Here is a 14,551-nt window from a genome sequence, read left to right on the forward strand (position 1 = left end):
TGTACATTCTTCACGCGCAACTTGCAACGTTATCCATAAGAGCCGCTTCGGAATATCGTATAGAAAAGTTTCAACGTTCGACTTGAAAAATTTGCATTATATATTTTCTGCATCATACGTTGTACCTCTGTAATGTTATAACTATTTCAGTGAGTTAGGTGTAATGTTGGAAGAAAATTGCAAACTGAAGAGATGATTGACGACTAAACTCTGGTGTTGCAATTTTAGTTTGTCAATATAAACTTGGTTTGTCAATATAATATTTTACAATATTTATTTTTCGTTTTCATATTTATTTTATATTTTATTTTTCTAATATTATTATATAATATTTTTTAAATATTTGTTAATAAATAATATTTTCTGTTCGCCTCTATATTTGAAAACTTTGACTGCAATTCAACTGTATAACTGCATAATACATTCTTAGCTCATAATGAAATTGTAGTTTATTTTTAATGTTATAATAGCGAGATGGAAAGTATAAAAATGAATTCGTAATTCATACGAAGACCGATTTCTCCAAATTTAATTAATTTGCCAATCACGTGTCGCGCCTCTCTAGACTTTTCGATCGTTAGACAGTGAAGGCGAGATGGAATGCCGGTCACCCTTAAAGACCAATGTCAGCGATATCTCATCCTGCCGGAGGGTGGTGGGAGATAAATGCTCTTGCTATAAAAAGGGAGAGAGGCAGATGGTGGCGATTTTACTAGTTTCTCCGACGTGGGTTTTTTGTTAACTTTTGCAAGCTTGCCTAATGTCAAGCTCCAATTAAACGGTGTGGACGACATTAGAGGATATTAGGGGAGGAAAAAAAAGTCGATTAGATCGACGGATAGACAAACCTCGAAGAGCTTTCTTTCTTTTTTTTTCTGCGGTTACGTCGTCCATAGAGAATCTCTTTGAGGTTCGTGTGTGATCTTGGAGGATGAAGGAGAAGAGGTCGGAAGGGGTCGATCCCATGTGCAAATTAAGCGTATACATGCGAGAGTGCAGCTTTAGTGCAGCGAGGTTTTAAAGGTTTTAAAGGACTCGTTTATGAAATTAGTCTCCTTGGTATGTATTAATATCGTTATGCAATTGTAATTTACTCCGTGACAAAGGCATGAAAATATATTAAAATGCGTTGATGTCATGGAGACATAGCGGAAGATATGAATCTCTGACAAAAGAGGAGTGTGGCAGATCTTTCGAGTTATCAGATTTTATGCAAAATTGAAATGTACGAACCCGCTGTAAGACGTGAAGCTTGTAAGGAATTTATCTCGATCTCATTGCCAGAGCAGTCACGTAAAAACAGAAATACGCGAGTTATAGGGATGAAAATGGAGATAGATGCATGGGAAGACTTGACTTGGATTCAAGTCACGTTTAATCTTTTAGGAATTACGCATTCTATCGCTTTTTTCAGGAATAACATAACCATACATCTGCAAAACTGTTTGAATGTGTAAAAAAGAAATTCTTGGATATTAATATTATGCGATATTATATGTTTGTAGGTTTTTCTGGTCCATGAGAGTTACCGTTAAATATTGACATAATTTTGCTCTTGCGGAGAGATGCAACGAGATACTAAGTCGGTCGCAGAGACATGACCAACCTTGACGTACATGAAAGTGGCCTTTACACTGGCAATAAATATTGAAATCGCATCGATCTCATTCGAATCAACTATTCTCGCTGGCCAACATCATTGACAAGCGTGATACGCGAACGTTATCGCCAACAATAATTCGATTTTTGCGCTACAACGTGAATACCTGATTTTATTTTCGGTGGAAAAAGAAAAACATTTATTTATATATAATTAATTCTCTTGAATGTTTGATCCACTAATGATTGTTAGCAACGCAGGTCTGATCGTTCAAGTTGGACAGAATTTTCTCAGGCCACGAGACAATAGCTCACTTTCGTGACCGTGGCGTTGGCGTTGGCGTGCGAATTTGCAAATAAATTTTCTGAATATCGTTATCGATTTCCGCTGAGGGAATTGGGACAATCGACTGGATAGAGCAGGTTCATATAGCATGGCTGGTCTCATCTGCTGCGATGTAGCTACGAGTATTAAAGTTGTAAGTGCCATGTATGCAGGAAAACAACACTTGCCGATTTCAAGACAAATTTATAATTATCCCTGTAGCCTTGCTTGCCTTTATTTTTTGTATGTGCTTCATTTCTTGCAATTTTTCGTTCCTTATTATTTATTAGGTAAACATTTTATCATATTTTCGCTTTAGATGCATAATGTATGCAATGCAATCATCAAAATGTTTGCCCTCGGTTTTTACGATTCTATACTCTCTCTCCAATAAATTTCGAGTCCCTTTGCGAAAAAAGTTTGTTCGTATCTCAATCACATCTCGAAAATACTATCCCAAAAACATCGATTGGAATAAGTAATCCGAAGGCGTCAAGTTAGATAAATACATCACGTACGAAAAAACTATCAAGTCAAAAATGATATTTGCTAAATACGAAAAATGTACATAGCTATATTTATATATAGTTTTTTATTGGTTACAGCGTTCACTGTTGTTTTTCGAAGTTATGGTTATCGTCAAATCATGACATATGACGTTTTACAAACCTTGATGTCACTTTTTAAAAAAGTAAAAAAATGAGAACTTTTGCGTAATATCTGTTAGCGTATAACTTGTACGAGTCGCGACTAAAATTCTCTCTATTTCCGCTCAACGAATATTTTTTATTATTAGATTACTATTAAAGATCTTTTTTTCGAAACAAACTTGTCGTACACTTGACAAATCACAAACTCGATTCGATTCGCCGATATAAAATGGAAAGTTATTCGTGAACACGAATTTCTGCACAACTCTACTTATGATTGACGTATCAGGGTCTCATCGCGTTGATAAGTTCGGAAAGAGCCGACCGATATTCACCCTTTTTGCAATATAACACTAATTACTTCCGTGAGATGCTTAAGAGTACTCATCTATCGAAAGTTGCCGAGAATAACTTTGTTACTAACTTGGTCATCTTGTCGAATTTTGCAAAATGAATTTTGCAAAATGATCCGCCAAAAATAACCAGACGGCATAAAATCTGGTGTAAATCAAGAAATAGATTAGGTAGAGTTTACACAGATATTTAATTTCAATCTATTAAAGTGGTTATCATAAATTTACTGATCTATTTTTTGCGCTTTTATCAAGTACTTTTCCCGTTTTTCCACTTGGCTTAGCTCTTATTCGATATTTATTTCTCTTTCCTTTCATTACACTTACTTTTCTTTTTTTTAGGGACGCGAAGAGTTATGGAATATCATAATCTGTTTATATCTCTTGTTTACCATAAAGCGGAGCTTGAGTAGAAATTATGGTGACCTCTCAATCTTCTCAATTTAGAAGAATCTTTTCTCTCTCGGTGGAATCTTCTCACGTGTAAATCTCGAGCCATATCTCAATGCGTGAGCAGCAATATCAACGGTATCTTTTTCAAAATATTCGCTAGTTTAGCGTAATAAATTTATCGGAGAATCTGATATAAATACATGAATTTAACCTACTTTTCGACAAATTATGATTATTTTATTTAAAGGATGGGCAGATGGCGGCTCACGAATTATGGCGATTTATCGCGGGACATTTCTCATCTCGTTGAACAAAAGGGCGCGTTATCTGTCGATTTATCGAATATCGTTTACGCAGTAGCTGCGTGACAGCCTTTATCGCGACTCCACGAATCTGACGAACGATTATTCATCCTCCGATAAGAATCTCCAGAAGGAAGACTGAACGGCTGTTACAATTAATTATTCGAGCGGATGACAAGTACGAATTTTCAAAATACAAACTAGAGAGCGAGGTGAGTTCTGATGTTACGCGTATCTCACGGTGATCGAGTATTCTTCATCGGGGATACATAACGCGAAAAAGAAGAGAATACATAATTGAAGCATATTGTACGTTGCCATATCATTCCTTGAAGCATGATCTCCTGCTTCTTTATAAGCATGATTAGATTCATCACGCCTTAGACATTTACAAAATAGAGGAAGAAAGCGCTAGAGTGTTTATTGTACCAGAGAAAGCTTGATTAAAAACATTATTTCGTTGATCTCGTCTTATTTTTTGCGCCTTATTTTTTTAGTATTAGCAGCAGAAACATTTTTCTCCTGCGTCATCAGATATTTATCACGCAAGGTTAGTCATTTTTCAAATGCTCATTCCTTGGGGCGTTACGTTGCGTGCCTTCACGTGACGTTAAGTACGGAAGAAATAAAACACCACGTGTCCGCAAGAAAGGGAACAAACGATTTTGTTTAAACGGAATGCGTGTCACAGTATCCTCGAACTCGTGACAAATGTTGCTTCTCCTTGCCTCTTTTCCCCTAGACAAGAACATCTTGCTTTGGTGTGTGTTGTCAGGCAAAAGACTCGCCTAAAAATAGAAATCTCTAATTAATCTAGTTAAAATAAATGACGTACAGGAACAAAGAAGAAAATGCAAAATATTTTCTGACAAGTACCGTATTTTAGAATGATCTCGTTAGACATTTCCGTCAAGCATTAACGTGGAAAATTTCATGCGTGATAGCGAGACAAGTTATGGGAATTCCTTCCCTCCCTTTTAGGGTGGCGGGAAAATATTTTTCTTGTTCCATTTCCCATGCGGTCTCCACGTAGAATACGTTGAACGTGTGTATATTTCATGAGCGACTTGGTGAGACGAGGGCCCGTATGTATAAAGCAGGGGAATAAAGGGACGTCTTTTCATGGCTGTCAGCACATCAGCTGACGCGAAACGACACGAATATCGGCGATTGCTTTCGCGAAATCGCGTCCCTCGTTTCCCGGAGTGTCTATCCATCAATCGGCTGCTTTGTGCGCAATTTCTCATCTCCGTGCGATTGCAGGTTTAGCAAATGGGATCGTTATTACGATCGCCCTCACGAAACTCATCGCACGGAACCCGATGTTAGTGAACACGTAATGCGTCTCTACGAAGCAAGGCAAAGCATTATTGCAGCAAATAGTAATGGATATATTACTACGGAGAATAATAACGCGCGCGCGTGTCCACGAAATATAGCTGACATAATTAGCTCTTTTTTTACATTGAGTAAAAATATCAAAATGATATCGATTAATTTTAGCAAAGATAATTAATAAACGCAGAAGTAATAGCTTCGATAATTGCCTCGGTCTCTCAGGTCAATCTGTCGATTAATCACGATCCTTCTGGTTATCGGTTAACCGCAAACAATCCCAACGTGATGTGTCCCCGTCAAATTAATTCATCGCGTAAAATGCTGGAACTAATGAAATATTGCTGCGGAAAGTGCTATAGGATAGACGAGGGGTGAATGACGAGGATGTGATTAAAGACTGCACCGTACTGTCCTTCGTAATGTAATCTCATTTATTTTCCATCCTTCTCTCTCTCTCTCTCTTTCTCTCATCAGCTTTTATCGAATAGAACAAAATTGGCTCGATAGGCGAAAAAGATAAATGTCTTATCACATCCACCAGAGAATGATATTCTTAATATCAATATGCCTTACGTATAAATGCCGATATATGCAGGATGTTTTAGTAGAAACAAAATTAATTTCCTAAATTAGCCATCAAAATAATATTGGATTAAATTAAGAGTTCAGTTAAACGAATGAAGTTAAGATGTAAAGATACTTGTTGCTTTTCTGGATGAAAATTTCCAAGTCACCCGTATAAAGCCAATATATTTCGAGCCATAGATTACGCACAGAAGGTATCCCATTTGAGCCCATTTTATTCCGTTTCGATTCACTTATATACTTATATATAGACGCTCCCTCTTCCTCGTCCCCGATTCTCGTTCCCTTTCTACCCTCACAATTTACATAAGTATCTACATATCAGTCCTTTCGCGTCGCGTTTTCACATTCGCACTTAATTCTACCTACTCTGCATGTGTCTGATCTGCCGCCAGACACTTTGAAACGCCTACGCCGACCTAAAGTTACCGCTGCAGTGAATTGCTAGTACCGCTCTTTAAAACGCTACCATGTTCGTTTTAGGCCCTGTGTGTACAGCGCGACTTAAGTTAAACCGTTGTTTCCTCGATGAATGCGATTTTCCTTGCATTACTTGGGATTGTCGGATTCAGCATTCGCACGAACAAACGAACTCGATCGATTATTTCGCTGATAAAAGTTTGTGATGAGTCTCCTGTGTTCTACTTTATTCCTTTTCTCTTCTCTTGCATTTTACGATCAGCTGAAATCTACTTGAACGGAAGCCCGATATGAAACGTCTAAACGCTTATCGACGATGCGGTATAGGAAAGTAAGAATAGTATGAATGCGTGAAGAGGGAAGGAAACACTCGGTCACTCTCGCCTCAAGTTGAATGTTAAATTAATCATTTGAGCTGAAAATTCGTATAGTCAGAAAGTATGGGAGGCAAATCGAGGTGTTGCTTGACACTATTCGCAAGGTCCGTAAGATTTTCTACGCGGACGAGTAATTTGCTATAAACGGGGGACAAAAATAGATACGGCACGTATATTATTATCCAGTCTTCTGTGTGAGTCTAATTCTAGATTCGCCGTGTTTCGTTCTAACGGATTATGCAGAGAGATATCTCCAGCGCAGTGCAGCAGTTCCTTCGTTAATTTATACCTTGTTGGAATTTTTCGTAAATTGAGACGTTTTAATGCGTTTATTACAAATTTGCCGGTATAAGTTTTCTCGTTGTTGTCGTCGATGTTGTCACCGATGTGCTAAACCATTGACGAGCTCCGAATTTGATGCGTTCCTCTAACGGAGATAGCCGATTCGCCCGATGACGAATTTTCGAAAAGCGAGAGAATCCGCGATAATACTAGTGTAAAGTAGGATACTTGAACCTCGTTTCCGGCGAGCCTCGTTAAGAGAACGTAAAGGATGACTTGTCAGAAATTGCAAGATTGCACGGGAGAGCCGTGTCTGCCAAGGAATTACGCTAATTATTACGGTATCTTTACTCGGACGGTCCGCGTAACTGCGCGCGTAAGATAGTTTCATTATCGCGCGCGCGCGCGCACACACACACACACGCACGCACGCACGCACGCACACACACGCATTAACCCTCTTTCTCTATCACGTTCTTACCGTGTACATTCAAACGACACATAAAATACCCAAAACTCGACGCCAACGTACATCAAGTACGTTATACTTCCTACTTAGAAAAATGACAAGTATCCACGCGTGTTGCTACGTATTTACAATCCTCCTCCGTGTAGTTATTGCTATATATGGTACATTTATACAGGCAAAACGACGCGATGGCGCACGATGAATATCCTCAGCCCGGATGATCCATCGCGACATTATTGTTTTGTGATTACGATAACGTTACGAACACGATATCGCCGCGTTGATAAGTGTTTCGTTACAATATAATACAACACCTCGCCTGTGCCGGCGCCCTAGTAATTACATCTAATTAGCGCTAGTCAGATATCTCGACATATTTACAAGATAAACGCAGATTAACAAAGTCCCTTTTGTGCCCCGCAAGCACTTACCCGCATTACATTTCGGCATTTATTTATTTCCAATCAAAAGTTCTTCAAGATTCCATTATTTTATCTCATTTCGCTTGCGCAGTAATGTTACAATTTCATCATTATTGTTTCATTCTCGATGATTTGATCGTCACGCGTGCAATCAGCATGAGAATGATGTGAAGAAAATAATGCAAAAAGATTGTAATCATCAAGTTACTCTTAATCGTTTTCGAGTGATCTCTGCGAGTCAGAATTCTCGAAAATGTTTCAATTATTATTATTTTACTTTCAGAAACGTCATCTTATCATGTGGAATAAATTTTTCCGACTACCCACGCCGAGGAGGGACTCCGCCTCCGTATTTTAGCCACGTAAATTTTGACGGCTATAATACGAAAGCGTATCGACGATAATCGCTCAGTAATAGCACCGATTATACTCGCTAATATCCAATTTTAATAGATCTGCTCTTCGGGTGTGTTAATTTCGATCTCGTATTTCTCCGAAAGCGTTTGTCGAAAGCGCCTCCCGCTGGCGATGTGATAGCACTAGCGGATTATATTACATTATTGAAATTGGAATATTACATTATTTCGAAATGCGATTATGCGAGAGGCAATTACGTGTCGCCGACGCCGATGTCGTTGCTGTAAGAACGAGCGCGATGACACTTTTCATTGGCATAGGAACTTGTGCTTGGATTCGGAGCTTGATCCAAAAAAAGGGTAAATAAGGGATGATAAGGGGATTCTTTGGGACTTTGTTACGCTAAACGAATTGCGAGGGTGTCTTCCAGCAACCGGCGCAACACGGCAGGGCGCTCTTCAGAGTGTCTTTGAAGGCGTCGCGGAAATCGCGATTGAAATACGCGTAGATGATTGGGTTCAGGGCGCTGTTGAAGTACCCTATCCAGAAAAGCACCAAAACCACTGCATCCGGACAGTAACACGCCTCGCCGCACAGCGATGTCGTCAGATACCTGAAAAGAAAAACGATAAAGACAAGCACATTTTATGTCTGCTTGACAAACTGTGTTCATTTTTGTAACTGCACTGATAAAAAAATATAGTTGAAATTACTATAATTTTATTATAAATTATAGTATCCTGAAGTCAAGTATATATCAAATAGTGCTAATGGTATAATGGAATAGTATAATGGTTCATATTACTATTATTATAATAGAATTTACTATAAAAATAAATATTCCGGCTATAATGTTTTTACCATGCAATTATAGTCAATTTTATCACCGATTTTATTATCAGTATGCACATGCGAGTGCGTGCATGCCCGTTTTAGACTATACAATATTTACGCTAGATGTGACGCAATTTCTTGAGCAATTTTTTATTGCAAAAATTGTTTCTCGTTAAATTGTATTGTGTTTTATACTGTACATTTTATTTGACGCAAGATTTACGCAATATGTACAAACTGCAAACATGGAGGAACGTATCAGTTATATTGGAATAGCGTGCTTATTAATAATAATTAATAATAATTAATAATCATAATTATTATTAATAATTAATTAAAGAACATGTATAACAAAACGAATAATGCAGAGGCAAGTAGCGAGGCGATTATTATAACGTTACATTAATTATAAATAAACAAGTAACAAAAGTTTCTTCTCTTTCGAGGTTCTTTTTGCACTGGTGCAGGCAGCTGAAACGAACAGATGTATATACTTCTTGTATTGGTGCAGACAGTCCAGAGATAAAAAAAACAGATCTCGAAACGCACAAATCATGGCGCATGTCAACAAACAAAACATTGCTCAGAAATGGAGCACGTTTTCAATATCTTGCGCAATCTACGAAACACATGCAAATGCAATTTGTTTGCAATTTGTGTATGATATCTGCAATATTTCTTGCTTTAACAATTGCATCAAATCTTGCGCAATATGTTGCATAGTCTAAAACGGGCTTTACATACATGTTAAAATGTATCGATATATTAAAATATATTATTTGCCTATATGTCTCGAAGGGCACCTACGTGACTTATTCTGTGGATTTGTCGTGACAGAAAACTCGTTTTCTCTTGCGAGAGAAAGAAATACTTTGCATATAGATACAGCTATGTACGTCAGCGTCAAGATGCTGTCGGTGATTTTAAATCAATGTTCAATATTGCCCGTCATACACGCGAAAACGAGATTTGCGTTACGGATTCCGTACGCGCGGCATCGATCATGCTCATTTTCCCCGAGACTCGAAGAACCGTATTTTCATTTTTGCATTTCGAGAATTTAACGAAACAAATTGTTATAGAGAAATATTTGATTAATAGCGGTTATAATTACACCGAAATATTCCACGAAGATCGTGGGCGTAATTTGCCAGTTTGCGGTAACAAGATTTGTGCTTGTCCCCTCCTTTCCTCTCGATATGGTTTAATTAAGCTATTTAAATTTTCCAAGTCCGGAACTATTCAATTAAAAGATATCGTAAAATATTTGTTTATTTGCTTTTAGTGATAACTTTAATCATGGACTTTATGGTTTCTCTTCTCTTTTTTTGTTTCGCAATCTTTCTGAAGAAGTAACGGATCCTAAATTTATCAGGAAATCCATTATCGCAAGAATACTGCTCGATAGCTTTGAGATATTCCGTACAAATAAGAACGTAATGCGACCGCATTTTCGACCACGCAGTCGTATCATTACTAATGCACGAAGCATCGATCGCTATAATACAGATATAACGCCGATATTAAACGGATTGACGTCGTTGGTCGTCGATTTGTGGTCGCTGCCTCCGTTTGACGAAAATTACAAAGCCATCGATATCAATCAAACAAATTGGACTCTGAAAACGCAGTTGATCGCTCCCGCAACCGCGCATCCGCTCTTACGGATTTATGCCATTGTTTTCCAATACCTTTTTATTATTCTCGTAAAAGGGAAATCTCTTTTTACATTGTCTTCATTCTTGAAGCAACAAATTTTTCATCTTTGCGAACGGATAATATAAAAAACAAGTGATACCGCGTGTTACGTGCTCACGGAAAATTGTTACATTCCGTCAGGGGAAGCAATTTTCTACTTTATATTTAAAATCTGGATCCCGCGCGAGAAAAAGTTTTTTTTCCGTTTCACGAATAAGAGAAATCTTCATATTCCGCTGTGGTCTCGGTGCTTAGTCAAGCAAATAGTCAAACTGCGAGCAAGCCTGCGGGGAGAGTAGGGTAAGTCCTCAGCAAACTTCATAGAGATGCACTCTCCAAGCTCGCATTAATAAAACATGGGAGAGACGAAACTATTTCTCTGTCTCTCTCTCCCTCTCCCTCTCCCCCTCTTCTGTTGTTCGCTAACTTTAGACATGCGGTATCAGCAAAGCTCTTTCCCTTGACGACGACTCGATACATAAATCTCATAGTATAAATTCACCAACCTTCATCTCTTCACTCTCAAAAGTAAAGTCTCCAAGTGGATTTCTACTGAACTACTTTGCTCGACGAGAACTTACGTCTCGCTGCGTTTTCTCTCTTAAAAAGAAGTTCATTGACATTCAAGAGTGCGGCTTAAATATCGCATACTTAACACTATAAAAGGCTTTCACCGTCTAGAAAGTTTTTTGATGGATTTGCTTTCGACAGGATGATCGAGAGTTAACAAAAATGAAAAGAAGAAAACAAAACTGGAGAACTATTATTAAAAAAATAATTTTGTCATTCATGGAATTCTTGGAAACGATCGCATCAATGCTCACCAAAGAAAGAACGGTAACCAACAAAGAAGAAATGCCCCCATAATTATGCCGAGTGTCCTCGCGGCTTTGTGCTCGGCCCGCCAACTTTTCGTTTGTTGTCGTATCGAGGTGCCTGAAACACACAAACGTCCAAATTATTTCGCATTTCCATTTCCAACAAAGAATGTCAAGTTACAGTCCTCTTCAAATAGATTTTACGCTATCTCGGCTAAAATTTCGGAAGGTAAGTCATAAAGAATATCGCAAGCTCTTAGAATAATTATGACATTTTATGAGATTCATCATGAAATATTTGCTAGATGGCCGATAATACGTTTCTAGGTGAAATGTGAAGCGTGAATATTAACGCATTACATTTCCGGGAAACGCGTGTCAAATTACGTGTCGGTAAATTTTAATTTAGATTCACCGAGAATAATACCATAGTTAGCATAATTATCCTTGCGAAATAAGCTGAATTTACTGACAATTGCTGTGATAACCGTAATAATAATAATAATTATTATTATTATTACTATGATTTTGCGAGCGCGACGTTTAACTTTACGTCCTTTTATCGAGATCCGCATCAATGAGACACATTTAATAACGAGGTTTAATGGAAAATTATTCCATCACGCTATTGCGCTTTTCTCTCGCGATTTTACTCGTCGGAGTTTTCCAGCAAACATAATTAAAAGTCAGCCTACCCAATTTCTGATATAATTAACTTGCACAACGTGCGATTGAGCGTTGTTATCATAACTGTGATAATCGCCAGCAAACATCATCATACGTAGAGATTTTTCCACGAGCTGTTAACATGCACTCTCGCCACTTAATCTCGCCAGTTAGTATCCCGTGAGAAAGTTTTTTCCGCCACAAGCAGACGATAACTTTTATACGGAAGGAATAACAAAAAATCGTGTTTTTATTTTACATTTCTGTTATAAATTTTTTTTATTTATTTCAAGATCAGCGTAAAACGCTTTGCAAGAACTGAAAGTATACAGCAGCAGAATAACAATTGAATATAAAAAGTATAGAAGATATAATGTAAAATATATATTATTTTTATGTAAGAGAAAAACAAGGGGAGAGAAATTTTTATACGAACAAAAATACATTATTGCTAGGGAGGATAGGCGATACGTGTTAAACTTTTATTTTGCGGAAACCTGTTCTGGATACGAATGAAAGGAAAATCATGTATTCCTAGGTTACAATATGATACTCTGGAGGATAGGAATCCTCCTTCAGGAGAAAAGAAGAGAAAAATTTTGTAACCAGTTTCAGCATGCGCGTTTCTAGCGTGTCAATACCGAGTTCATGATGTAATTGAGAGTTGCGGATGAACCAGCGAGCTTCAGTTGCTGTACGGAGGATTTTATTTTTATGAAATTTTTCTTCGCGGAATTAAATTGTGTCAATCGTTTCTTCACGACTGAATTTTTCTCTCAGATACACATTCAAGAATTATGACGGATATTTCTGAGTAGAATCATTCAATGATGTCGTTCAACTGCAGATGAATGAAGAAAAAATTGTGTTAGATTCATCGGCACAGAGAGCTTTAATTCTCGAGCTCGTTGATACGCAGCGGGATCCCAAGAACCGCAGACAGAACGAATTCACTCGGGCGGGGCCATATCCGGGAAGGTGGTTGTTGTTTAGATAATACGGGAATGGAAGGAAGGGTGTCCGTCCGAACAGAAGGCTGAAGGGTTCGCGTGCTCGGGCGCAGTGAGGCAGATTTAGGTTGGTTGGTCGATGCTCAGCGCTTTCGTGCAATCAATGCACTCGTCTATCAAGATATAAGAAGCGCCTGTGCATACAGGCTGATCCACGGGAGAAGACACAGCTAGGACGTGCCATGGAGTTACAGAGTCAGTTCTCAGCGAGAAGAGCGTTGTCCACTTAAAATTAAGGCATCAAAGCCTTAAATGACGTAGAGTGTCTGGAAATTCTCGACAACGTGTTTTAAATAGGTCAACTTGTCCGTCTAGTAGTATTCGCCTACTCGCACCCTTCCTCGTAAGTTCTCAGGCTGCGGACTGAGGCACCCTGTATGTGTGCACGCGCGCGAGCGACAATCTGGAATGCAAGACAATCGCGACCCTATTTCGCATCGCGTAATCTCAGCGGCTAAAGCTGCGTCTTAATATGCCGCTCGTTATACTACGAGTGTCTCTGGGGAAATATCTTTAACGCTTTTGTGCCGCCCCGTCCGGTTTCTGGCTTTTTAAAGCAGACTAACGACGAGTCTATAATGATATGATGTCACTGCCTGTTCACCACACGCGCGCGCGCGCACGCACGCACGCACGCACGCACACACACACACACACACACACACACACACACACACACACACATATTCATGTATAATACATACGAGGAATGATAATTCAGAGCCAAAAAATTTTTTGGACGTTTATGACGTTTATTGGAATTCGTTAGGAAATCGTATTCCGTGATGCCCATGTGATTCAGAAATTATGCAATTTGATCGGCCTTACAAACAAGATTCATTTGGATATAATGCACTTTAATTTCACGCGCTATCGTGCGTATTGCCACGATTCAAGTACGATTCTGCCACAAATAACACCGTAACGAGCGGATAATGGGGCTCGATTGAACTGGTAATCAATAATGGACCGCGAAATCGACTCGCTTGAATTACAGTGCTCTTTGACACAACATCCCGTTAAACGTCGTGTTTCTTTTCTGTGAAAAGCCTTCGGACAGAGGCAGAGGGTATAATCGCGTAATGGCGAACTTACGTAATTACAGTGACAGAATTTCACCATGGGAATTATTCGGAGAAATTTCGCCCTGGAGCAAAGAGATCTTCTTGCTGAACTGAACGCGGAAACTTAACGCCCATCGCTCCACTTTCGTTCCATAATATGCGGCTTTTGTCAGTTTTCGGAATTGCACCATTTCATTTTCACGCTGACTGATCGACACGGTACACGGTGTCTCAAAACTAAATCCATGAATTTATTATTATTATCGGCATGATTCGAGCTCAAATCCGAGACCTAATTTGATAACTACGCACGGTACGTACCGCACAATTAGAAGATGGATTCATCCGTATTACGGAAGCTCGTTCGTTAGAAAAAAACGGATTACAATGTCCTCTCGTGTCTCTCCTTAATCAGACAATTTCTTTCTTCTGTAAGATCTGGAAAGATAGTCGAGACTGACAGGTCGTATAGAGGATCAGAATGAAAACAAGTTGATCACAACAGTAGGAGTATTGGCCGTACAGCCTAAGACCTAGGCGTGTGAACCAGGGATCCCGGAGAGTTCGAGTTCAAATCTAAGGCAGTCTC

General features: G+C 38.7%; 1 protein-coding gene across 10 annotated transcripts in view; it reads right to left on the reverse strand.

Annotated features, from left to right (window-relative positions):
* Nucleotides 1-5,368: 5,368 nt before the first annotated feature.
* Nucleotides 5,369-14,551, reverse strand: part of LOC105286415 (octopamine receptor beta-3R) — a 69,223-nt gene continuing 60,040 nt past the window's right edge. For all 10 annotated transcript variants that reach the window (XM_026969742.1, XM_026969749.1, XM_026969741.1 and 7 more), the window contains 2 exons: nt 11,229-11,340; nt 5,369-8,485 (listed from right to left, as the gene is read on the reverse strand). In XM_026969742.1, the coding sequence (XP_026825543.1) occupies nt 8,275-8,485; nt 11,229-11,340 (323 nt within the window). In that variant the 3' untranslated portion in view covers nt 5,369-8,274. The remainder of the gene's footprint in view (nt 8,486-11,228; nt 11,341-14,551) is intronic.

This window comes from Ooceraea biroi, chromosome 5 (assembly GCF_003672135.1).
Source record: "Ooceraea biroi isolate clonal line C1 chromosome 5, Obir_v5.4, whole genome shotgun sequence".
Classification (NCBI taxonomy): domain Eukaryota; kingdom Metazoa; phylum Arthropoda; class Insecta; order Hymenoptera; family Formicidae; genus Ooceraea; species Ooceraea biroi.